This window comes from Diaporthe amygdali (genome assembly GCF_026229845.1).
Source record: "Diaporthe amygdali strain CAA958 chromosome Unknown NODE_24_length_778219_cov_64_757418, whole genome shotgun sequence".
Lineage (NCBI taxonomy): Eukaryota > Fungi > Ascomycota > Sordariomycetes > Diaporthales > Diaporthaceae > Diaporthe > Diaporthe amygdali.
Genome location: NW_026517044.1, coordinates 271,740 through 295,830, shown reverse-complemented (window position 1 = coordinate 295,830; position 24,091 = coordinate 271,740). Strand labels below are relative to the sequence as shown.

At 52.8% G+C, this 24,091-nt stretch overlaps 10 protein-coding genes across 10 annotated transcripts; 2 read left to right on the top strand and 8 right to left on the bottom strand.

Annotated features, from left to right (window-relative positions):
- Window positions 1–210: 210 nt before the first annotated feature.
- On the bottom strand, window positions 211–1,561 carry J7T55_010713 (mitochondrial carrier; the record flags this gene model as incomplete). Its single annotated transcript, XM_053130811.1, has 5 exons — window positions 211–345; window positions 577–682; window positions 880–959; window positions 1,081–1,390; window positions 1,536–1,561. The coding sequence occupies 5 exons, from the start codon at window positions 1,559–1,561 to the stop codon at window positions 211–213; spliced, it is 657 nt and encodes a 218-aa protein (XP_052990994.1).
- A 1,013-nt stretch (window positions 1,562–2,574) lies between these two features.
- Window positions 2,575–2,829, bottom strand: J7T55_010712 (uncharacterized protein; the record flags this gene model as incomplete). The annotated part of the gene is made up of 1 exon (XM_053130810.1): window positions 2,575–2,829. The coding sequence occupies one exon, from the start codon at window positions 2,827–2,829 to the stop codon at window positions 2,575–2,577; it is 255 nt and encodes an 84-aa protein (XP_052990993.1).
- Window positions 2,830–4,562: 1,733 nt separating this feature from the next.
- On the bottom strand, window positions 4,563–5,584 carry J7T55_010711 (uncharacterized protein; the record flags this gene model as incomplete). Its single annotated transcript, XM_053130809.1, has 5 exons — window positions 4,563–4,764; window positions 4,856–4,925; window positions 4,991–5,094; window positions 5,291–5,346; window positions 5,399–5,584. 5 exons carry the CDS (start codon window positions 5,582–5,584, stop codon window positions 4,563–4,565), a joined length of 618 nt encoding a protein of 205 aa, XP_052990992.1.
- A 339-nt stretch (window positions 5,585–5,923) lies between these two features.
- Window positions 5,924–6,268, bottom strand: J7T55_010710 (uncharacterized protein; the record flags this gene model as incomplete). The annotated part of the gene is made up of 1 exon (XM_053130806.1): window positions 5,924–6,268. One exon carries the CDS (start codon window positions 6,266–6,268, stop codon window positions 5,924–5,926), a length of 345 nt encoding a protein of 114 aa, XP_052990991.1.
- A 1,059-nt stretch (window positions 6,269–7,327) lies between these two features.
- J7T55_010709 (uncharacterized protein) lies at window positions 7,328–8,003 on the bottom strand (the record flags this gene model as incomplete). The annotated part of the gene is made up of 2 exons (XM_053130805.1): window positions 7,328–7,469; window positions 7,726–8,003. 2 exons carry the CDS (start codon window positions 8,001–8,003, stop codon window positions 7,328–7,330), a joined length of 420 nt encoding a protein of 139 aa, XP_052990990.1.
- Window positions 8,004–11,064: 3,061 nt separating this feature from the next.
- On the bottom strand, window positions 11,065–13,110 carry J7T55_010708 (uncharacterized protein; the record flags this gene model as incomplete). Its single annotated transcript, XM_053130804.1, has 1 exon — window positions 11,065–13,110. One exon carries the CDS (start codon window positions 13,108–13,110, stop codon window positions 11,065–11,067), a length of 2,046 nt encoding a protein of 681 aa, XP_052990989.1.
- A 351-nt stretch (window positions 13,111–13,461) lies between these two features.
- J7T55_010707 (conitate hydratase) lies at window positions 13,462–14,223 on the top strand (the record flags this gene model as incomplete). Its single annotated transcript, XM_053130803.1, has 1 exon — window positions 13,462–14,223. The coding sequence occupies one exon, from the start codon at window positions 13,462–13,464 to the stop codon at window positions 14,221–14,223; it is 762 nt and encodes a 253-aa protein (XP_052990988.1).
- Window positions 14,224–15,153: 930 nt separating this feature from the next.
- J7T55_010706 (uncharacterized protein) lies at window positions 15,154–18,058 on the bottom strand (the record flags this gene model as incomplete). The annotated part of the gene is made up of 2 exons (XM_053130802.1): window positions 15,154–16,017; window positions 16,109–18,058. The coding sequence occupies 2 exons, from the start codon at window positions 18,056–18,058 to the stop codon at window positions 15,154–15,156; spliced, it is 2,814 nt and encodes a 937-aa protein (XP_052990987.1).
- A 1,687-nt stretch (window positions 18,059–19,745) lies between these two features.
- J7T55_010705 (uncharacterized protein) lies at window positions 19,746–20,200 on the bottom strand (the record flags this gene model as incomplete). Its single annotated transcript, XM_053130801.1, has 3 exons — window positions 19,746–19,792; window positions 19,849–19,978; window positions 20,042–20,200. 3 exons carry the CDS (start codon window positions 20,198–20,200, stop codon window positions 19,746–19,748), a joined length of 336 nt encoding a protein of 111 aa, XP_052990986.1.
- Window positions 20,201–21,168: 968 nt separating this feature from the next.
- On the top strand, window positions 21,169–22,516 carry J7T55_010704 (uncharacterized protein; the record flags this gene model as incomplete). Its single annotated transcript, XM_053130800.1, has 2 exons — window positions 21,169–21,174; window positions 21,305–22,516. The coding sequence occupies 2 exons, from the start codon at window positions 21,169–21,171 to the stop codon at window positions 22,514–22,516; spliced, it is 1,218 nt and encodes a 405-aa protein (XP_052990985.1).
- Between the last annotated feature and the right edge of the window lie 1,575 nt (window positions 22,517–24,091).

The following is a 24,091-nucleotide window of genomic DNA, read 5'->3' as shown; positions in this document are numbered from 1 at the left end:
GGGTGCAGCAGGGTGTATATGCGATGAAGATTTCCGAAGTAACTCTCTCTCTTTCTGAGAAAGTCCATAGAGCATCAGATGCCTCCGGTAAAAAGTTCTCTGTCATATTTGGGGTGGCATTGAATTTGGATCACATTGGCCTTGGTCTCGGCGAGCGTGTACGCAGGCGTGGTGCTGCTTGTGTACGCCGGTCTCGACAAGGACACCGTTCTAAGTCAGCTTCCAGGTCTCATCCACGTTGAGGGCATCGCAGATGTCGCTCTCTGGATTGTCTCTGATCATGTACACGGTCTTGATCGGTTTCTTTGCATCTGGCTTGATCTTCTTGTGGTACTTCTGCAGCACCTGTTCCGCAAATTTCAATGTTGTTGATGTCGGCTTTCCGCACGTCCACGACTACAGGTCGGCCTGGCCCTTTGTGACTGCGGTCCGGATCCGTGAGTGCTTCACTGAACCGACTGTCAGCAAGCGAGTCGTCTTCTTTGGTGTTGTTTACTACTATTAGGGTTAGTCAGCCTGAATTTTGATAGTATAGATTCGAAAGTGTTACGGTTCTCAGCAAATCGACTTACCTACCTTCAAGTCGGGGTTGCACCAGAAATTGAGAGGCTGTCCGTCCTGTTGGTAGCCGTGATTAAGAAACTTGGGTTTTCGTTGAGCATTGGTCTTTTCCGAGACCACGCTGAGTGACTTAGAAAAATTGGTCAGATGCGAAGATCAAAAAGGTTCGGAGTTTCCCTGAGGGTAATCGTGTACCCCATTTGGTCTCTGGTGGTCGACTAGGGCAAGCCAGACAACTTTTGCTCCATAGTCATCTGGACAGCCCAGATCAGACCGTCATGGGTCGAACCACCCTGGCGAGCTTGGGCCTAGACACACGTCTTGTTGACACTAAAGGTTATCAGGCGGACATCCTTTTTGGGGGCCATCCCAACCAGTTGCAGCAAGACGCCTTCGTTCTAACTAATTTTGCGCAGCAGCCGATCAAATTGTTATACAATCATGAATAGTCCATCCCAGTATTGTTTTTATTTTCTCTCCTTAGTCTAGCAGCTTCTCCGGGTCATCAGGCGATCCCACCTGGTGGCTGGCATTGCCCACAGCGGTGCTTCTCTGGTTCTGCATTCGCGTCTTGACAATGTCGATCGGGTATACCATGAAGGCGTCGGAAGTGTCGGTCTGAAAGCCGAGGGCAAAGTTATACCCGGGCTCCAGAGCCGAGCAATATACCAATATAGATGCAGCTGTCGGACACTTGAGAAAAGCCGGCTTATTTGTTGGCCACTCGCCAAATGAGTCCTCAAGTTTGGGATGTGGTCGAAGCGAAGATGAAGTCCGAAAGGCGGCCCAGAAGGTGTGGTATTTACAGGATCTGGAGTCGCCGAATGGTCTGACACATGGGACCTAGCAGCTCGAGATATTCTCAAACTCCAGTTTATCTCGGCAGCTGGGGCGTGAGGTCACCAGCTTGGATGACCATTTCTTTATTTGTCGCATCGACATCTTGAATTTAAGAGAACCAATGGCCCTCTGACGTTATCGGCGCCTTTTCCTTATTCATGGGGACAAGAGCTCGTGACTTTCCTTGCCATTAGTTAGGAATGAGGTGGGATATGGTCGATCGTTCAGAACAAAATGGCGAGGCGCCCAAGGAGCCAAGGCAGGATTCGTTATTTTCCTTGCATAACTCACGAGTTCAATGTAAATAGAACTTCTATGAGTGGTTCGAGCTGATGTTGTATGTGGTGGCGAGACGTTTGACCACATTTATCATCTCAGAAAACGCGGCAACATCGTCGCTTAGGAAGGCCGGAGATATAAGTTCCATGCTTAGCCAATGTCCTCTGATGTTATCAGGAGGGACGAGACTGTAGTCCCCCGCGGTCCAAATAATGAAATGCCCCGCCTTGCTTTGGTCGAAGACGTTGTGAGTGACAGGTCATACTGCTGTACGCCCTGCTTACCGCGTTCATATCTTTTTCGCCTTGTTTAGAGTTTATCGGGAAAATGGACGGCCATTGGTCCCGCGGCATTGCGAGCATTAGTACTTTGCTTCATTGTCTCGAATCTCAGTCTCCGATCTAGGGACTTCAAGACGAGACCTATGCAGTCAAATTTGCGGCACTCCGGTCGAGTTATTAGAGTGTGTGACAAAAGAAATGAGGGTCGATCAAAGCCAAAAGGATGTTGTTGGTGCCAGCAGGCCGGAACAAAGCTTAACACGACTGAAGAAGGCTTGATATGTGTTAGTACCGATATTCAACTAGAATTAACTGGGGAGAATGATGCCACTCACAAGCTATGTTGTTGGGGAAAGGGAGCATTACGCGTGTTTCGATGCAAAATAATGCTCCCGTGGGAGCCTATTTTGTTCAATTCTCTTGGGCGGCAGGCCACCCCAGAAATCTGATCCCCGGCTCATGCTCTGTCGGGTTCCCTGCCTTTTCGAGGCCTATTTGGGCCATCCCCTTAGACTTCCACATGCCCAAAACAAGGCGAACAGACGCCAAGCAGCTCAAGTCTGAACCAACACCCCGAGGCTATACGGGACCTTCCGGAAGCTCGTGGCTTGATTCAAGTGAAAAACTTAGATCCAAAGACACCGTCGCTAGTGCTGCTGCTGCCAACGGGATCCAACGGTATTCGAGATGCAGATTCCGTCTCGGCCTCGGAGATGTCATAATTCTTGAGTTCGGCCTTAAAGTCTTGATTTTGACCTCCTGGCTTCAGCGCCCGGGTCTTTTCCTCGTCTTGCTGGTAGAAGGCGGGATTTCTTGGTTTCCTCGGCGAGAACGAAGCGCATTTCGCAGACGTACTCTGTTCCGCCATGATTTGATAGTTTGGTCAGCGGACGGTGGTATATAGATCTTGGAAGAATACTAATGGTCACTCGCGTTGAATATAGCCTAGTGTCCCAGCCCGTTCCTTTGGGTAAGCAAGCACCTCTGAAGACTTCAGTATCTAGGCGAAGTAGATGCAACCGCTGTCCATATTCAAGTCCCGATGACATGTGATTTAATAGCGAGCACACCGTTGCAGAGTATCTGTGCTGGCCGTTTGGCGGAAGATGGACTCCGCCAGCAGCAGGAAGCGCGGAATTTGCTGGTATTCGTCGTATAGTGTCCACTGGCAGTACGCGTACGACACACCCTATCTGTAGTGCTTCGGGGCTTGGGCCACGGCGGACTCAAATGATTTGGCCACGACCAGCTCGTGCGTGACGATACGCTTGAGCTCTGATGCAAAAGTATGCCCGGGAGGTGGAGGCCACCAGAGATCCGGCCGTAGGACATGCTTTTACCCAGTCTCGAGCAGAGGTGAATACAAGGCCGCTGCAATCTGTTCCTCGTGAGAAAAGTCATCGGGGACATTTCCATGCTCGTCATGGTAGCTCGATGTCATCTGAGCATCAGTTGAGGAGTGTAGGAGGCTGCGAGTCTGCGACATATCTTAAATAGTCGTCCGATCCTCTTGCTGGTCGTATACGTTCGTGGCGCGAAGCGGTGCCGGGGAGCGGGAGAGGCCGACCAGACATGCTTCAGAGGATCCTGGATTACGGGTCTGCTGCCGATGGTGTCAACGCAGGCACTCGGATTCAAACAATCCTGACACCAGAGTCTTGCCAGATCATAGCTCGATGACTCCTCGTGAAAAGGGAGTGTTTCGAGTGGGGAAGGGACTCGGTCTCTTCAATAGAAAACATAGTTTACTCCAATGAACCGCAAACAAGGATGACGAGGCTCAATTTGTGCCGCCCCCACAGCTAAGCAGCACAGCCTTTCCGGGCTGTCTGGAAAAGCGGCCTCAATGTGAATGCTGTGTGGGTACCAAGCACGTCTTTCAGCGTCTTTGCCGTGACACTATTTCTCCCACGTACCACGATTCAATCATTCTTAAACTTCTCCACGACCATCTTGAATGGGGTTTGGCTCTGGACGAAGTGGTCCTCCTCAGTTAGGACGCCGAGTCTCTGATCAACGCGCTTTGCGTGGTCCGCTTCTATCAGACTCTCTCCACTTGTGAGGAGGATAAGGGGACGCATTCTCTCTGGTAATAAAGAGCATGAATGATACTACCCTCATCTCTGGCGAAGGTGGCGGGTCATTTTGATTTCCCGAGAGCTCCTTTGAGCTTGGGTACCGTGATATGGGACCAAATCAGGTTACCTTGGCCGGGCATCACTGTTGGAGGGCGCAGTGCCGTTTGAGGTAGTTTCGCCATTAACGGCGGTATCGCCGTTGAATTAGCACTGCTCCTTGTGGCAGTCATCAAATCAGATAGACATCAAATTACGCCGACTCGAGTTGAGGTGACAATTCCATGTTCGGAGTCACATTTTAATATCATCTCGAATCAATGGCCGGCCAGACGTGCAGGTGGCATTGGATTTAGCATTGGTTTGAACATGAGGAAGACCATGGCCAAGGTTGTCGGGGTCAGTACTCAGTGCTCCTCGTGTCTGTGACGCTCTGATGATGCAGCTTGTCGAAGGTATCTCGTTGATGAGAGACATCGCCTCCTGTGCACATGCTTGTGCCGTTAAGACGACGAGGCTTCCTTTGTTACTTCTGTTCTCCATTCAGTTGAGCAGTTTCGCCGCTCAAGGGATTGCTAGTGGTCGGATATTTCGTCAAGATCTCCAGATGCGCGGACCTCTTCCAGACTGTGTGGTGTGAGGAGTTCAACGTTGGTATGGGCTGGCTGAAGAGTAGCAACGAGTTTTTCGTGAGAAGACAGAGGGTTGTGTGATTTGTCCAAGTATCACTGCGAGGCGATTAGCATCTTGTAGTAAACAGAGAGAAGGTTTAGTTTCCTGTTTCGAATAGCGACCTACTTTCACTGGGTCCACCCGGACCCATTGGTTATGTAAAATGCCGTTGGAAAGCAACGGATGGAAGATGGTCCGAAGAAATCCCCGATTCTTTCTGCAAAACAATCAGTATGTTATTTAGCGACAAAAGGCGCGAGGAATCCATATCTGGGTACTGACTTAAGTTTGCAAGCAGCGGAGCTCCGCCATGAACTGCGCCGTAAGAGCTGGGGTTCGCTTGTACCCGGCCTGGTGGGTACTGGTTGGATGAGAACCACCAGGTTCTGTACGGATGAAATTATGGGGTACGGTGTCTATCCCTAGAGATGTTCAAATGTTGAAGTAGCTTTTGTCTCTAGCCAAGTAGCCATGACGGTCTGCTGGCTGTTGGTGAGCATTCAGCCGTTGATTAGAGAATGCTGCTAAGCAAGGAGGCGAATTTCTGTTTGATGCCTTCCTGATGTCCAGTGGAATAGACACCGGAAGCCATGGCGTGGCTCAACTTCAATATTGATGAAAATTTGTGCCATCTTAGCCTACGAGGCTTGGACAAGCACCTTGCAATACCATGAACGAGCCAGCACAGACCATGACTATCCTTCCCGCATGGTAAGAAGCTTCCTGAGTTATCCCCGAGCTGTAGATGGGGAGCTCCGGTGAGACTGGGATATTGTTCGGCGATGTATCTGTGCCAGTTGAGCTAGTGATGTCTCGCCGATGTTCAAATTCGATTAGAATTTCGAGCTCAATCCCGTAGAAAATGGTTGACGCCATCTTGGCGAGTTGAGTAAAAATCTCCATTGGGGATGACTGCAAACGACTGCTGGGTCTGATGGGTGCTGGTCGGACTCATGCTGTCGAAACAAACAGCAGCACTTCTGCTCAGTAAGTCGAGGATTGTCTGGATGTGGTCGGATTCCGCAGGGGAAGATTATCTCGCCAGCATTCATTCGAGGTTTAGTGAGAGCCTCGATACCCTCTGCCACCGTCTAGGGATTAGATTTATCTGTAGAGCTGCGCAGTCCGGAACCGCCATCAAGAAGGCGGATAATGGCATCAACAAACAAGCTGAAGACTGGTAATCGCGGCCGCGGCCCAAAAAATGTACACTAATCATTGCAGTTGGGAGGCTTTTGAGGAAGGATTTCTCATTAATGAGCCCTGCGCCAATGAGCCGTACACATAGTCGGTTCTATCGCTCCTGTATGCCGGCACTGCCTTTTCTGTGTTGAGACTTTCGAGTTGAAGGAGACTTGTACTCGTTGCTGATGCTGTAGACCGTGTGGACAACTTCGCAGCTTCCTCTTTAGTCATGAGTAGCATGTGCGCCTTGTCTACTCCCTGGGCTGCCTCACGAGCCGCTACGCGGTCGAGGGCTTTGGCCAGCTCATTGGTACCGCCGCGCATTTCCTGGCGATTGAGGATATCGGCGTTGTTAGTGATAATGGTGAGATTCATTTTGAATTTGTGATGAGGTATGTCGAGGGGACTTTTTAGGCATGCGGAAGTGGTGCTGAGAGCAGGGCGAGACGCCGGCCCTGGAAGGCCACAGTTGTATGTATTTCTGTTCCAAGGCGTCGATTGTGGTATTTCTGTATTCAACGTTCGAAAAACTTCCGAGGTATTGTAGATTATCTAGGGCTTTCCCGGCTTCCCGATCATACACCAAGGCGTCTTGATGGTGCGGATTTGGAACAGTCGGCGGGGAAGAGAAAGACTCAGTCCAGGGACGGGTTATTTGGGGATCTGTCATGGATTCCAGCGTTCGGACTGAAATTGGCTATGTTTGGGAGAACGTGAACAAGTTCAAGAAATTGTAGGCAAGTCAGTCGTGTTTGTTTGCCGGTGCTTAAAGTATTTTGAAGGTTGGTATGTCGACGTATCGTTGATTTACAGTCGTGCTCAACTCTGAAGATCGTAATGAGGTCTTCTGGTTCTAGCAATATTTGGAAAATGAAGATGTGAACTTTGGCCAAGACAGCTCCTCGCTTTCGACTGTAAAAGCAGCAGCTGTCGTCCACAGCTTCAACCTGAGAGCTGGGCGTCCAGCGTTCCGGTACTAGGCGATGTCGCCCAGCTGGCGTCTCATTTCTTCGCGGGCAGCATTATTAGTGGCGTCGGTTTTGTCCGTGGCGCCCTTGATCTGAGGGACAACATCTCAGAGCGTGGTCATGATACTAACTCTCGTGTGGATCTGTGCCACAGTTCTGCCCCAGGCCACGGCTGGGAGAAGAGGCTCTCGCGACTCGAGATGAGGGATAGTAGTCTTTGGCGGAGGCGTGGGAGGCACATTGGGCAGAGGGCACACCGAGTGAGGGCCAGACTGGAATGAAATTGTGGTCATTCTGCTGACAGCGCTGCCTATCTGACTGACTCCCGTGATTGTTGGGATTGGGAAGCCGAGAGGCAAAGTATGCTGACTCCTGTGCTCATAGCCAAGGTGGCCCCGCCGGTTAAGATGGCCATGCAAAGGCTGGAAATTGAAGAGCTGAACATGAAAGTTGACACTAAGCTGAATTAATCTCTCAAGCCGAGCAGCCTGACGAGGCGCTTTTTGCTGTGAAAGGGTGATGGCTGCTCTCTCATGATGGCCAGGACGTTCAGGACGGTGAATAGGAGTTGTGAGAGGTTGAGAGAGCTTGTATTGGATGATATCCACCTGAATAGTGTTTTTCAGTTGGTGCGGTCGGCGGCGGAATTGGAGAGGTGTCCATGATGAAGATTCGGTAAACATTTTATAGACCGAAGAGATGTCGGATCACCTGGCCTAGACGAACCACTAGAGATGGGCCAATGAGGAGGAAGGTGGTTGAGAGTGCCATGACGGAGACTTGCGACAGTGGGGTTTTAGTTTACCACAGTTGGTCTGAAGAGCCCAATGCAATCGTCCGGCGACACTTGTCTCAGGTACTGACAAAAGAGGAGCACGACACTTCCAGTAGGTCTGAACAGGGTCGACCAGGCCCTCAAAGTCACCAGTCAACAGAATCTTTTGATCGAGCGCCAACAAGTCCACGGAGGTTTCTTGGTGTCTGAACATTCGAACCTCCTCTTTTTCCAGGTTCCAAATCAGCTTCTCTGGGGAGTCTGAACATGGATCATATTCGTACTCCAGCTGCAAGATGCACAGCTTGGCCTCTCGGGCCGCCATGATGCTATTAGCATCTGTGATCTTGGAGAGATGCAGAGCCATAATCGCCAGTTTATCGTCTCGCTGAAGAATTCCAGCACGAAATCCCGGGTTAACGACCAAATATTGCCACTCAGTAATCATCTTCATTTTCGACATCAAGCTCCTCGCGCTTCTGGGCTTGCGCTCATGGTATCTTTGGGGCTTGAGCTATTAAGCCGGACTTTCTTAAGACCTGGCGGAGATGAGCCATAGCTTGAAGCATGACCTTTCCGACCGGAAGTACTTGCTAAGCATCTTCAGGGTTTCATCGTTTCTTTCCGGATCGTGGTGACCATGTGAATTTAGCCCAGTCGTAGTAAGCACCATGGTTGCACATGCGCTTGAGAGATTTTGGCTCTTTGAAGTCTTTCCCAGAAAGTGAACAAGGCTCTTAAGGCGTCTAAGCTGCCCCAGATGTCTCGCAAGCTGTGATTGGCGTTCTTTGCCGTGTTGTGTGGGCCGTTGAGAGTTTTCACGACCATATTAGAGCCAAAGAAATGACCAACAGTCGCACAATCGGCGACGAACAAGTCAATGTGGTAGGTTGTCCTCTGGAACGCTTGTTTTATCTTCGCCATTCTTCGGGTTTGCGGCATTTGTACTCCAGAGACCTGTCTGCATGCCATGAAACCAGACAGTCATGCTGAGAGGAGCCGCCGGTTGCTACGAGAAGAGTTCGGTTCTTCGCGCATCCACTCCAGGAAAGACAGTCCACGTCAGCCAAACTTAGAAAGCTCCTCTGAGCTGGGAACACTAGGCCTTCGTCTAGCCTAGGCGGTCTGGATATTCACCGGGGCGGATGAAAATCTCCCAATAGCTTGAGAAGGGGCTTGCTCCGCTGGACTGAGAAGTCCTGTGTCGACTGTTGACTGAGTCATGAAAGGGTCGTCACGGCAAGACCGAAAGTTCCTTCAAGAGCCGTCACCATCTTCGATGTGTGATTATCCATTCCCGGACCCAATGCAGTGGAAGTCATATGTGCCTTGAGTATAGCCCAACGAGCCCCTTGTGCGGTTGCAAAAGCCACATCAAGCGCAGTGAAAAATTTTCTTTGAGGCGTCAGATAAAACTGCCGAGATTTATTAAGCCCAGAATCCTTACCAATTGTAGGAATTGAGCCATCATAGGCGAAGTGTGCTCTCTTGTTCGTTGAACTTCTCTGCCGGTGCCATGAAGCCAACCTAGTGCATCGTGCTTGATGGAAGGGAAGCCCCGATTGACTGAGTCCAATGATAGGTGGTTCACGTGTGGAAACTTGGAAGTATCAGGGCTGCATCTTCATAGTCTTTCAGAAGACCTCCAGGATATGCTGGCTGATTTTCTGCAGAGTCATGATGCTCCGCAGCCGTCCTAGATCGATGGCAGGGGAAGCACGTGGTGTCCGCAGCGAGAATTGTCTCTAGCAGTGGGTCAGCACATATTCAGCGCCAACTTCACGTCCTTGGTGGTGTCCTCTTACGAGTGGCGTCGATGAAGGCAGTTGTAAAGCATGATTTTGATGGTAGATGGCAGTGTCTTGGATGACGAATGACGATATGAGGCTTACTTGAACACTGGAATGGCGCAAATATCGTTTGCCACGGTGTTTTCTGGAGTAGTCTTGGTGAATATCAAGCAAACGATGTGGATAGACGAAGAGAAGCCATGATCACCAACGTAGGCTTTTATTTAGGAGATGATGGGGAGAAGTAAAGATGGGAGAAACGGTTGCTTGTTCCATGGTGCGGACTTAGGTATCGTTGAGGATGTTGGAAATGGAAAGGAAAGGAGTACAAGTTAGTCGTTTGTCGACGCAGACTTTTATGCTTGAAGAGATGATGAGAAGGAAAAGGAAAGAAGAAAGGATTCGTCTGCTGGTGCTGAGGGTTTAAATACTTTTCTGAGAGCTGGGAACCCAAGGGCTGATTCCCATTCGTAGGGCAGGCATATATGAGATCGCAGGATTCGTACCAATTAGCTCGCTTACTTTCAGGGCTTCAATCAAGAGGATAATATGGAATGTTCATACCGCTGAATTCTATTCGCCGGCACAGACGCAGAGTTCGATGGGACCGCGGGATAATCTAAATCGAAAGGAGAGAAGACCAATAGGACCTTCCTGCTTATCAATTGATCACAGCTTGTGATGGGATCGCGAAGTCTCACGGCATGGCAAAACGAGAGCACCAATGACATCTTACAGAATGATTCTATGAAAGCACGTGATAGGATCGTGGGAATGTAATGAGACCGCGGGAGTGCGATGGGACCGCGAGATTCCGAGGTTCTGTGAGCAAATGTTCACCAGGGAAGAGAAGGCAAGATTCCGGTATGTTCCGAGCACATCTAGGGAGCTTAATAGCGCTAATCCATCTTTCCGCCTTCACCCATGTATCAAAAATTATATTGCTTCTTAGTGAGCAGATCATAGTGCCTGGAGTGCTCTAGATAAGTGCTATAGATTCGTCCACTGGAGACAAGTCCCATTCTTCGGGTGCTGCTGACGATGATTTGTAAGGCAAGTGAAGACCTGCGTCAAACATATTTCAAAAGTGTGTGTAAATGAAGCACAGCTCGTAAAAAATTGCCAAGAGAACCCCCTGTCGTGAATGAGGCATAGTTCGTACCTGAAATGCTGTGAAATAGTCAAAACACAATATTTGAAAGCAGACAAATGGCACAAGGTGAGTTTGATCTATGCAAATGCAAGCAAGGATGCAGGAAGACACTGCGGTCCGGGAAAGATTGATGAACCGTGTATCTAGCCTCATTTTTCATCTGGACATCCAGATTTCCTTAGGAATCTGTTTAGCGATGGACTAGGAGTTTGGAGAAATCACAGGCTATGAAGAGGGTCCTCGGAAAATGGACCATGACAAATTGAATCAAAAGTGAAAGAGCATGGATCCAGGCCTAGAGAGAAGATTGTTTATTCCATCTGCAGATCGAGGAATGAAACCAAAAAGGAGAGAAGAAAGGAAAAGGGATTCATGCCGACGCTGCGAAAGGCTCCAGAAATTTGTCACTGAAATCGGAATGCCCTCATGGCCAGTTCTCGACTCGTAGGTCATATCCTGTCAATCACGACAGACTCTGTAACCCTTCAGTGTAAAATGAACTCTTCCTTCGTCCCATTCACAATGGCTTCACCATCCATGTAGCCGTGAACGTAAGCATCTCCAACAAAGCGGTACTCTTGAGTACGTTGTCCGTCACGATCTGGAGCACTGAAGCCTTCCGGGCGGAGCAAAACAGGGGTCGAGCATCCGTATGGCACGACTACAATATCTCCGCGGGCCATTGCCCCTGAGCCAAGCCCCAAATCCCCCGAATCCGTGATGCAGAAGCAGCGGCCCATCATGTACTCGGCAAAATTGTCCTGGAGGAACTGGCGAGTGATCTCAGGCTCCATGTCATCGCCCATGTCGGAAAACGCCATCAGATCCTCATCGATGGGCAGCCTAGGTAGCCGGGCTTTGATAAGATTCGAAAAGACGCAGTAGCATTTTTCCAACCATGCTTTTTCTAGATCGGACAAATCAGACCTTTTGCTGTCGGTGTTCGTCCGGATTGGCTGTCCGAGGCTGAGAGTCAGGCAAAAACGGCGCTGGTGCTCGCAGAGGCTCACACGCTGGCGGCGTTCTGCATTGTTGCTCTCCGACCCAGATGTAAGCTCAAAGTACTGCAATAGCAGTGCCCTCCATTGCAGAAAAGCCATGCAGTAGTCCACTGCTCGGGAGTGCGTGTTGACGGTCATGCCATGGTTTGAGATCGACCCGATGCGAACCCCAGCAAATACCAGCTTGTTCCGCCTCGGCGGATCCCAGTCATCTTCAACATACCGATGCTCGGCAGGAAGCGCTTCACTAGCCGAGAAAGAGAGCGGAAAGCTTGCGAGTGACTGCGTCGTGGGATCATACGACCAGTCAGGTACCCAGGATGGAAGGCTGGCGCTGCTAATTTGTGGAGGAAAATGAATAGATTCACACAACACATCTAGGCTGCGTGACCGCATCATGATCATTTCCACAATGTCGATGTATATGTCTTTGATGGGGAGGCGGTAGTCGACCCTGATCCCACGGCGTATCCGGGCAGGAAGAAGGCCGAGGACTCCATAGACCCGATCTTTGGGGTCTGTTGCTAATTTGTTTCTGCTGAGTCGCATCAAAAAGAGAGTATACAACGGACTGTCAACTCCATAGACCTTGCGTGCCTGTTGCAAGTGCAATATACTCGCCGGTCCATGATGAATGAGAACCTGCGAGGGACTCAACCGATGCTGAGAGGTTATGTATCGAGTGGCACTATGTCTCTCGTTTAAAAGGGATTCAAGTCTGTCTGCAGAGTCTTTTGACTGGAAAATCGTGGAGCATTGGGTGTAGGCATCCCAGGAGAGCCGAGAAGAGCCACAAAGAACCACAATATTCCTAGCATGCAGTATCTCTTGGACAACCCAGAGTCGGCTCCAGTAATCACGGTCGAAGAGTGAAACAACGGATTTGAGGCCCAGAGGTTCATTCAAGCTCTTTTTGGCATTTGAAAGATCCTGCAAGAGCTCTTGAGCCTGTTCAGAGTCGTCCTCCTCTACCCCTAGCCAGACGACAACCTGTTTCGCCTCACTGTATATATCACATATTAGGGGCAATTGCTGGTTCTTTTCCAGATCGTCCTGCTGGTTAATACACACAGAGTCTGCCCAGACCAGGATATCCTCTTCCTGATCTCTTAGGGCATCCAAGGCGGCGCAAAGACTGACTGGTACCTTCAGCCACCCTTGTTCTCTGCCCCGTACGATAGAGATGTCACGAGTACATCCGGGATCGCCCCACGCATATGAGATGGCCTTATACGGCGGCGGGTTTTGAGAATGGATTGTGATGAGTTCGTAGTCGATTCTGGTCGAGTTCGACGAAAAGATCTTGAAGAGCCTTATCCAAGGCTCCTCGGTTGACGTGGGAGGTGAACCTGGTGGCTTTGGGTCCCTTATTGGAACATACTGGTATTCGCGTCTCGGCTTCTGTTTGTGATCGCTACCTGAAGGGTTTGATGGAGGCAGAACGAGAATGCTCCGTAGATCTCCGTCCGTTTCCTCAAGCCGTGGTGCAAGCCGAGGCCGCGGTCTTCGTTTCTTGCGCGACTCACTCATCCTCGAAGTCCCACATTGACCTTGTTGCCCTATGAAAATTAAGAGGATGAAACAAAGACGGGAACTCTAAGATAGACACGCCTCGAGGCTGCTCCCTGCTTGCTCTCGCCTTACTTAAGGTAGGCTGACGGTCAGCACACCTAGGTACCTCAGTGAGTTGCCTGCTGGGACGACGTTGGTAGGGTTAGGGGCAGCGTCAATAGTAAGCGCCGATAAGGCGATAAGCTACAGCCAGCAGCCGCGCCAAAAGATCTTTGAGAGCTCGCCTGCGACAAAGCTTCTCAACCCAGCCGAAAGGGCCACAAGCAGGCAGTCAATCACGATTGCCGCAACCCTCAATCCGCCGTCGCAATGAGCAGACCGCTCCTCCGCTCCGCACTGGAGCTGCGAAATCCCGCATCACGCCTGCCACCGACCTTCCTTCTGCCCATCCGAGCGCGATGGATCAGCTCGACACACCAGCACATCGAGTCCGCCTCGACGACCGCGACGACGCCACCATCTAGCGGCTCCCCTCTCGAGGCATCGCGCACCCAGCAGACTTCAGCGACTATACACGCCAAAGCAGCGGCTGCCGCCGCGACAGCAACAGCAGCAGCACGCCAAGCAGTGCACTCGAACACGCCCAAGCCACGCGCGCCGCCCACGCAGCCTCCACCACAACCGACCGGCCCAATCCCCCAGTCCGTCAAGGACATGCTGCCGCTGCTGCGGGCACAGCCGGGCGGGCACTACATCACGCTGCACATCCACGGGCGGCCGTACCTGGTGACGCCGGGGGACACGGTCCGGCTGCCGTTCCTGATGCCGGGCGTGCAGCCGGGCGACGTGCTGCGGCTGAACCGGGCGTCGGTGCTGGGGTCGCGCGACCTGACGCTGCTGCCGGACGAGGCCGGGGAGCGCAACCTGCGGAACGGCGAGGTCGCGTACGTCGACGAGCGGCTGTACGAGTGCCGCGCCGTGGTCGTCGGCGTCGACAGCGAGCCCATGCGCACCAAGGAGAAGACCAAGCGGCGCAACCGCAAGGTCAAGACTGTGCGGAGCAAGCACCGGTACACGGTCCTGCGGGTCAGCGAGCTGAGGATCAAGGCGCCGGAGGAGCTTGAGGAGTAGAGGGACGGGTGGGTGAAGTTGCTCTCGATCGGCTGGCTGGCCATGTATGTCTGGGCTGGTCGCTGGGGGGAAAACACGTGTGGGAACCTGGTGCAATTGCGATTCAAAGGACTGCATGTACTCTACCAGGTCAGCTCTTGAAGCAGTCGGACTGAGCCAGCGAAGGGTGAGATGGCTACGCGTGAAGCCGACGACGTCTGGAAATTCATAACTGTACAAATCGCGGTCTCACAAGTGGGACACATATCTAATTCGCCTTGGCAAGCGGTATCGGGTGCTGGAAAATTTGTATGATATCAATCAAAAGTACTGCCATGCCGAATTTGGCGCATTCAACAGACAGCACGAGAAACCGGGCATGTTGATTCGCGGACCGAGCCGAAGACCACCAGGCGAGAGACACCGTCCGTTGGAGAATCAAAAGCCAACAGCTCGTTCACGGTCTGAAACTGAGAACACTCCTATTTGAGTCACAGAGATGCGCAGCAAAAAAGGTTCTTTCATCAGCAATCGCTGAGCAGTATATTATAAATAGACATCAAGCTTGAAACCCTAAAGGGAATAAAGAAAAAAAGACCGTGGGTCTATACAGGTGTGGTATCAAAAAGGGACAAGAAACGTGCTAGACAGCCAACTCGTGAGATGCGTGCTGCTGCTTTTCTGGGGGGAATATCGAGGAGAATAAGAAAACAAACAACCGCTGCCAATCCAACAAACTCTTCATCACTTTCTTTAACCCCTCATAACCAATCCATGGGTCCAATTTGCTCTTTGCTCTTTATTTTATCATCAATCGTCATCACCAAGTTCAAAGATAAACACATCCAACCCCCTACCGTGCGTACAAGCCTCTCCCGGCAAAGCACAACACAGCGGACATATCGCCCCGCACACAACAAAAGTACTGTAAAATCGCTACAGCGGTTGCGACTACCGCCTCTCCCCATCGCTCTGCTTAGCCTCGATGGCCTTGCGCACGCTGGTCCAGTACGCAGAAGGCCAAGCCTTGATGGCCTCGCCGTCAGTCGGCATCCTGTCGCGGCAGCGCGTGACGACGCTCTGGATGATGCGGCCCAGCAGCTCCTCGGTGATGGGCAGGCTGTCGGCGGCGCCCATGACGTCGCTGGCGTACTCGATCGGGTACAGGAACCCGTCGTCCTCGCTCAGCAGCTGCGCGCATGACGGCCGCGCGTGCTGGTCCCGGTCGAGGCACTTCTTGAGCGTGCGCAGGAGGCTCGGCGGCACCTTAACGCCGCCGAGGCCCTTCTCCGGAAACTCAATCTTGTGGTTCCAATTGATGATGGCCTGGCAGCGCGCCATCTGGTTCTGGATGTGCCCAAACGGCGAGTTGCCGTATACCATCTGGTACAGGATGCACCCAAGACTCCACACGTCGGACGGTTTGCCCAGCTTCATGAGCTTGGGGCCCCTTGGCCCATGCCAGTATCTCCCGCCGTTCGCGGAGGTAAATGCATAGTGGCTTGAGTCCATCAAACTCTCAGGGCTCATATAGCTCGGCGTGCCGACCTGCGTCTCGCGGTGTACGTTGACAGTTTCTTCGGTCTGGATGGCGTTCGCAATACCGAAATCAATAAGTTTCAGGCGGCCTTGAACCAACACGAAATTGGCGGGCTTGAGGTCGCTGTGCACAATGTCGTGAGCGTGCACGGCGGCGAGGCATTCAAGCATTTCTTTCCAATAGTAGCGGATGAACACAGGATCAAGTTTCGCTCCCTCCGGATTCTGCCGGACTCTCAGGAGAGTGTTGAGGTCCAATTCACCCATCTCCATAAGCTAGAAACCAGGCAAAGTCAGCGCATGCTCACCAGATGTGTTGAAGAAAGATAGGAAGAGATGTGTTAGAGGGTTAGGAGGGTGTACTCACGACACTAAGAACGTGCTTCTCCTCATTGAGCTCGAAATCATAGAGCTGGATGACACGTTCCACGTTGGTCAGCTTTTGAAGCAAGCTAATCTCGCCCTTGTAGCCCTTGAGCATCGTCTCGTCGGCGTTCTCAATGTTGACTCTCTTCAGGGCAAACATCTTGCCATTTTCAGCAGTAACCCTGTAGACCTTCGCACTGCCACCGCGCCCTATGCAGTCTACCCTTTGATATGACCGCCCGTTGACTTTGAGAATGATGCTCCTCTTCTTCGCGGCTTCTTTGGCAGTGGCAGCCCCGCCTGTTGCAGTAGCTGCATCCAGAACACTCATCTTCGGCGGTGGAGGTGGCGCAGGTCGCTGCATTGGTATCACAACGTGCGGTGTCTTTTGAACATTCTGGCTGAGGGATGCCAGTATCGGGCGCTCTGGCGAAACAGCTCGCGGGATTGCTCTGGAGCCAATCTCAACAAGGCTAGGCGACCGAAGCAGTTTCTTGTCCTGGTCCTTGTCAGAGAAGATGCTGACCGACGGTCTCCGTCTCTCAAAAGCCGAAGGGGCAGGCATTTCGTTCTCCTGGTCGTGTGTTGACGGTATCTCTAGAGGTGCTCTGGCGGCTTCCTCCCGTGCTGCCTCAATCACTTTGTGGGCCTCACTCAAGGACGCCGCCCTGAGATCTGCGTGTGATTGCCTGCGACTCCCAGCTCTCAACTCCTTGCTGCTAACGGGACTGCCGGATGCCGCAAAGTCGCGGTACCCCGACTCATAAAATGATGATGCTTGCGGTTCTGCGCCGCTGCGGCCAACTTCAGGTGGTGGATAGTCGTCTTGCTCGTGACCGTACATCATTTCACCTTCTTCGTTCTCTCTAGCCACCCTGTCCTCCTCGCTCTCGCGTCTCCTACCGCGGCGAGCAGGCCCACTGAGAAAACTGCCAGGAATCTTGCCAAGTCTCTTGACCCGCATAGAGCCCTGGGCGTTCTGCTCTTCTCTCGATTTGACGCTGGCGCTGCCGCCAAATCTCGAGACGCTGCCCATGGCTGACTGTGGACGGGGGGCTGTCTGAGGCTCTTCGGGGCCCTCATGATCACTGCGCATGGAGGACCCGGCGCTTCTTGATGCGAACCCAGAGGAGTTGCCAATCGACTGGCGTTTGTGTGACGACCCAATGGCAATCTGCACTCGGCGGACAGGCTGGGCCGGGGTGTTGATGTCTTCATCCTCGACTGGCGCGGCGGCGCCGGCGCTGTGCACACTCTCGTCCACGTCGCCGGCACGGCTTTCTGGTCGTCTCGTGGTCGAGGTGGACAGCGACCTCCTCAGTCGGCCAGGCTGCACAGGTGCCACACTGGGTGGGTTACTGAGTCGAACAACTCGCTTGCGCGGTGCCGGGCTGCTATCCCTTGCGCGCGCGGGCGAGGTTTGTCGGGAAGGCGCGATTCCTCCTGCGGTGCTACTGGTCCTGGTATGGCGCCGAGTCTCCCTGAACGATCGATCGGGTTCAGGCACTGGCGCTGGCGCTGGCTCTCTGTCCTCCACGGCAGACGACGAATTCCTGGTGAGATAACTTCGTCTCCTGGTCATGACCCTAGGCTCAGGTTGATGACTGGGTGCATCATTAGCTCGACGCGTCGCTGAGGGCCCTGCAGCATCATTTGCGCCGCCATCGTTCAGTAGAGCTTTAGTCAGAGCGCTGAGCTTCATGGGCACTGGGATCTCGTCATCCGAGCTGTCGTGCATGGCATCATACTGTTGCTGTTGTTGTGGTTGAGATTCAGCGCGGTTGGCGCTCAGAGGTGCCTCTCGAGCACTTTGAACAGCGGGCTGAGATTCACTGCGACTGAATGCTGGGCGGGAAGTTGGTCGGCGCAAGGCCTGGCGCGCAGATGTTCTTCGGCCAAGGGACGTGAAGTGGCTCCCTGCGCCCATGGGTGTTGGTGATGCTGCTGACATTTCTGCGACTCAATTGATGCGTCGCTTCGATATCATGCAATGCGGCCCCTCCTCGTCCGTCACAAGCTCGGGGTAAAGGAACAGCTCCAGGATCCTTTAAGCAAAGTCGGTGTGGATCCGGTGAGCTGATGTTTGTTTATCTTGCTGTGGTACGCGTGTGCTCGTGATATAGGCTGGATTTAGGTTAGGAAAAGATACTTTGACGTGCCTCAGAGGTCCATGATCAAGGGATTAGCGATTAGAGAGCCGAGTGAAGCAATGTGCGTTGACCATCGAGAGTCAGAGGGCATCGCAGGAGACTGATGGAATTGGCATGCGACTCGAGTTTTGGGTGGGCCTGCGGATGGAGCTCCAATGTTATGGCGATGCCGCCAGGCCAATTGCAGCTGGCCCTGCCCGTTACCCCCGCAACGTCCGTCCACTTCAGGCAGTGACCTCCGTTTGCATGCTGGGATCAGCACCCATGTCTGCTCTCAGGTTCTTCGTAGGCCTGTCAAACTGCTTGCATGCCTTGGCTTTGTCCAACTGATTGATGACTTCACAATCTGCAACCAATTTAGAATTTGAGTTGAAAGATTCCAGATTCGAGATTGGCTTCCATGCGGCACGACAAGCACCTTGTTCTTCTAGAAGCCCAAGTCCCGTCACTTCGATTTAGAACGAAAATCAACTTAAGCGTAGAGTTCAAAATGCCCATCTCAACCGTGCCTTAAAGCTGCCAAATTTTTAAATTGATTTGCAAATGCAGTCATTGTCTCATGCACCCTGTTGTGCACTCTGCAGCCAACGTCCTCTGGCTCACCGTCCCGTCATGCATCCAAAAGTCCACACCACGAGTGATGCATCAATTCCTCCCATGTGCTGCTCTTCATGACCCGCCCGAGCTTCGCGATTCGACATTTTTTCCAGCGCTACATTCATCGTAAAATGGTACAAGAAGACGCCGGTATTTCGCGTACTTCAAGCCTGAGCTGTCACACCCGTGACCTATGTCCAATGATTGACGATGGTAGTGGATGCCGACCGAAAATCAGTTCCATAAAAACTGTACCTTACTACATACACGTGGTGCTGGCTGCTCGAGTGGTACCATGGAATGCTATGATTACAGTCACATCGAGTGTCAAGTCAGTCTTGGTAGATACGACAGGCACGAGTCTGCGCGGTCTCCTAGAGGCAGAGGACAGTTACGGCAAGCAGCAGCCGTGAGAAACATCTTGAGGCTGTCGCTGCGTCTGCACCACTTGCTTCAGGGCTTGTTGCATATGCGGCATCGTGGCGATCGTCTGTGAGAACCCGTTCTCGCCAAACCTATACGCGACACCTTGGCTGATCGTGCTGCGGGTGGGCATATGATCTCAAGGCTAGCACCGAGAACGTTATCCGGATGGCGAGAGTGGTGCTTTATGGTCACGGCAAACTCGACTCATTAAGCACAACACGTCGTTGGAGTACCCCAATATTCCGGAGAGGTCACGAAGCCTTATTTTGCCATTCATCATCTACTTGGATGCGACCGGCCACCATCCCAACCAAGACCTAAAAACCCATCAAACATCGTGGTATCATGATATCCCTAGGACCCTTGCTCTGGCATGAGTTGACCCGGCGTAATATGCTTGTAAGCACCTCCGAAAAATTGACACCAATGGCGAAGATTCGAGTTTGGCGCGAGACTTTAGGGCATTTAGTCGAAGAGACCGAATCCCATGTCGTCGTCGGACTCCTCCTTCTCTGTAGGAAATTGTCAGCGCGTGTCGCGTATCCTGTTAGAACTGGAGCCAGCTTACCCTCAGCCTTGGCCTCCTCCTTGGGAGCCTCAGCGGCACCGCCAGCAGCAGCACCGCCAGCGGCGGGGGCGGCGCCACCGGCACCGCCAGAGGGAACGGAAGCGAGCTTGGAGCTACCCTCAGAGATGAGCTGTAAAGCGTGATCCGTCAGCAATTTGTCCTCTATGTCAAGTCTTCCCCAGGTATTTCGTACCTCGTTGATGTCCTTGCCCTCGAGCTCAGACAGCAGCTTGCTCAGGCGGTCAGAGTCGGCCTCAATTCCAACGGAGTCGAGGACCTTCTTGACGTCGTCGGCGGAGGGCTTCTCGTTGCCGCCGAGGGTGAGGAGGAGGTAAGCTGCGAGGTGCTTCATTTTGATGTTTGTTGTCTGTGTGCGAGGACGTCTTGTTAGAGATTTGCGCGATGTATTGCGGGCGTCTTGCTGAGTGAGATAGCAAGGGGATAGCACTCACTGTTGATATTTGTAGAAGAACAGGAGAGTTCAATCGATTTAACCGCGTGGCGGAGACTGGCTCGTCGAGTTCTGAGAAGACGGGTGGGTGGTGATGAGTCTTTCGGCGAGATGGAGTGGACGTTCAATCAGATAGAAAAAGTTCACGACGATTAGGAAGTACTGTAGGCAGATTTTGGGGCGTGCAGGGGCCAGTTTGGTGGGTTGTGGCCCGAGCGCCCGCGTGGTCGCATTCCCCCCTTCAGAGCTGCCAGCTGGCAAGACAATCCTGGCAGCTGCGTCGCAGGCAGCTCCCTCCAGCCTGAAGTCCCGAACTCTAATCAAGGCCGCAACCGGATCCATCTGAGCTGACGCCCAATCAGCGTCAGGCCAGTTCGCAGTGGCACTCTCAGGCTTGGCAAAGAGCAATCCCGTCATTCGAGCGCAGCGCAAGGTAAGGCGGGAAAGGGCCACCCCCCCATTGATCCAAAAGCCATAAATACCCACGACGTCGACCTTCCCATCGCCCTGCCTGTCCTCTTCAACCTGCGTTCTTTGTCTACCCGTCCTGTTCGCCCTCTCCCGTCTGGCTTCGATCACCATCCGCCGGATTCCGCACCTCTCCCGCTTCTCGCGCTCTCAGCAGTGTCCGGCGTTCCTCAGGGCGTTCAGTCCCCTAATCTCCAGGCGGACAAACGATAAAGTGGTCGCGAGACCGCAAAAAGTCTGTTGGCTGTCACTCTCCAAAGGCGAAATCCCGACTCAGCCCGCCAGCAACCCGCGCAGATGACTCAACATCGATCGATGGCATGAAGCTATAGAGGCAAATTGTCTATTCTGAGGGTGGGATCAACGTTGGGAACGGGCCAAAGCCCTGGAAATCATTCAACATGCCGGTGAGTCACTTCTTCGTCTCGTCTCCCCCAAAACTGCCAGGTGTCGCATGCCCAAAGGCCCAAGGCCTCAGGCCCAACCAACGCCTTATGCCCATGTCTCTGCCGAGCTGACCCACGCCCACCACTGCAGATCGGCGACCTCCTCGCCTCTATTGAGGGGAAGCCTTCTGTGCCTTCGACGAAAGTATCGGCAAGACCAGGAAACGGGATTCCAGCCAAGAGGAAGGCTGAGGATGATGCCAGAGCTTCCGAACAGAAGCAACCTCGGTTAGGGTCCAACGCAAACGGGTCTGCCAGGTCGACTGGCGATGCATCCAAAGCATCACGCCCGGCCGAGCGATCCTCATCGGGCTACACTGGATCTGCAAGGTCATCTACCACGGCCACCAGCAACACACCAAGGCCCCTTACTGAGAAGTCGGCGTCGGCTGCCTCCAAAAAACCAGCGTTGACGACAAGCGGCAAACCCTCACCCACCACCCCCACCTTTCCAATCATCGGTCGATCTGCAACATCAACAAGCTCATCGCTTTCAAGACCTGCATCGACATCCAGAACTGCAAGTTCTGATGGCGTCGCCGAGTCCACTGCCAAGGCGCCTAAGAAAGGTTCCTATGCTGAGATCAAAGCTCGTGCAGCAGCCCAGGCACAGAAGCTGCAGACGATAGGGAAGATCCAGCACAGAGCCGTCGAGAAGCAGCCGACCAAGAAGGAACAGGATGCCGCCGCAGCCGAAGATGCAAGGCTTGCGAAGAAAGGCGGCAAACCTGGTTCGAGACCAGCCGCCGGCCCGCCATCCAAGAATGGGTCACACCCAAATGGCAATGGAGTCGCAGACCGTGGAGGAAAGGGTCTAGGTCCAAAGGGTGTGGCTGCAAGGGCTGGTGCCAAAGCCGCAGCAGTCGAGGAACGGAAGCCGAAGAAGTCGGCCCTGGCAACCACCGGTTATGCAGGATCTGCACGGCCTGCCCCAAGCAAAGGCAAGCCTGGGGCTGCGAGTTCAGATGGTGGTCGTGATCGCGGACGTGACCGAAATGGACTCAACCCACTGGGGATGTTCAGTCAACGCCGTCGGAGGGACGAGGAATACGACGAAGAGCTGGACGACTTCATCGACGACGATGAGGAGGAGCCAGAGGAAGATCCCTACGGCTACGGCAGACGGTATAGGTATGCCGATGAAGAGTCCGATTCCGACATGGAGGCCGGCTACTCTGACGTGGAGGATGAAGAGGCCGCGGCTGCCCGTCAGGCCCGGCTTGAAGATCAGCGCGAGGAGGCCCTTCTGGAACGACGTCGGCGTGAGAAGGAGGCCCGCAAGCGAGCAGCTGGTGCACTTTAAGGTGCTCTTGCTGCCCACATGCCTTGACTCTCAAGGACACTTTGTCCTGTATACCGGGGTCCACCCACTAAACCTCGACAAGGATGGCTGACACAGGCCTGTCGACACCTTTCACTTTACATCTGTCTCTTCAAATTTCCCATATGCGGAAAGTCACAACACGGCGTTCGAGCAAAGAAGTGGTAGACACCACGGGATCATACATTTCCTGCCTTACCTATGGCGTGGGGTAAATCGGTGTTTGGGAATACCACGACGGGAAAGGCACGGCAGCATAGCGGCAGGCGTTCTTTTTGATTTTTGCTTTCGGTGTTCATACAAGCCTGGTCATGTGGCATTGGTGTGTTTTCTCCCCTTGGATCAATGATACCGAAGCGCAGGGGGAAGGACATGGATTTTTTAAGGGGGGACCGTAGATGACGGCCGTGGTTAAGAGGGAGGCATGGCCGAGCCGCCGTAGCTCGTGTAGATTGAATAGTAGTGGAGGGGATCTCCTCGAATCTGTAGATGCTGAACACGATCAGTCTTTACAGATATATGCATTGTTACTGCTTCTCGAGGTTATGTGCTATCACTTGTCGTCTACTGTGATTCGAATCGTCTTGCATTGTCACTTGACTCTCCGGTTGGCAGGTAACTGATACTGCTTTCCCGGGATGCTGGGTATTTGTTACTGGGCACACATGTCGATATGTATCTAAGCAAGAGGCGCAAGAAGCAGGCTTGTATGTGTGGTAAGATATGAGACCACGAGTCAAGAGACTTGCCCAGCGGTGTGGGTTGAATGGATACGGTCTTAGGGCATCTGACCCGCATTGATCATCGTGTTGCTGACTTACTCCCGCCGCGTTAGTGTGGACGGTCCGTACCGTGTGTGAGATGAGATGTCAGATGCGGGGATGCCCACGGGGCCAAGGCCGGAGCGGCCCTGCTCAGATCGACCGACCGGCAGGATATCCGTGATTGTGTAGAGTAGGCGCTCACGACACATACGTCTCCCTCTGCCTTTCATGGCTCCATCCGTTGATTAACTGGACTGATGGGATCCATTGAACGGAAATATCAGCTTGGCCTGTCGACTCGTAGCCGTATTGGAGTCATCATACCCTATGGAGCTTGTCAATCTTGTGAAGAGCTGTTGTGAAATCGGCACCCATAGCCCACAGCGTTAACGATACCACACGTAAGTAAATCGAGTCTACTCTTTCGAAAAAAATATCACCGCTCTGCGGCTCTTTTCTGGTGGACGGGCTGACCCGGTTCATCCGATGTCCCTGGCCCTGTCTCTGCCTAGGTAGCATAGGCATTTGCCGCTCCAAGATTAATCAAACTCCAGCGGGGGCCATGCCAGCACCTTCAGGAACAAACCTTAAAGCGTAACATGGAAGGACAACTTGGTCGCATACCTGGCTCACCAGCGGCGGAGATGAAGTAAGGGCTGATTTATTCATTCTCAATCTCCAAGGCCCACTCAAGACGAGTCACATCATGCTTTGATTGGCCTTCTCTACTATCCGGAATTAACCTAAGCATTCTTCAAAGTTTAAGTCGGGCCTAATCCTGTGTGCTGTCTAC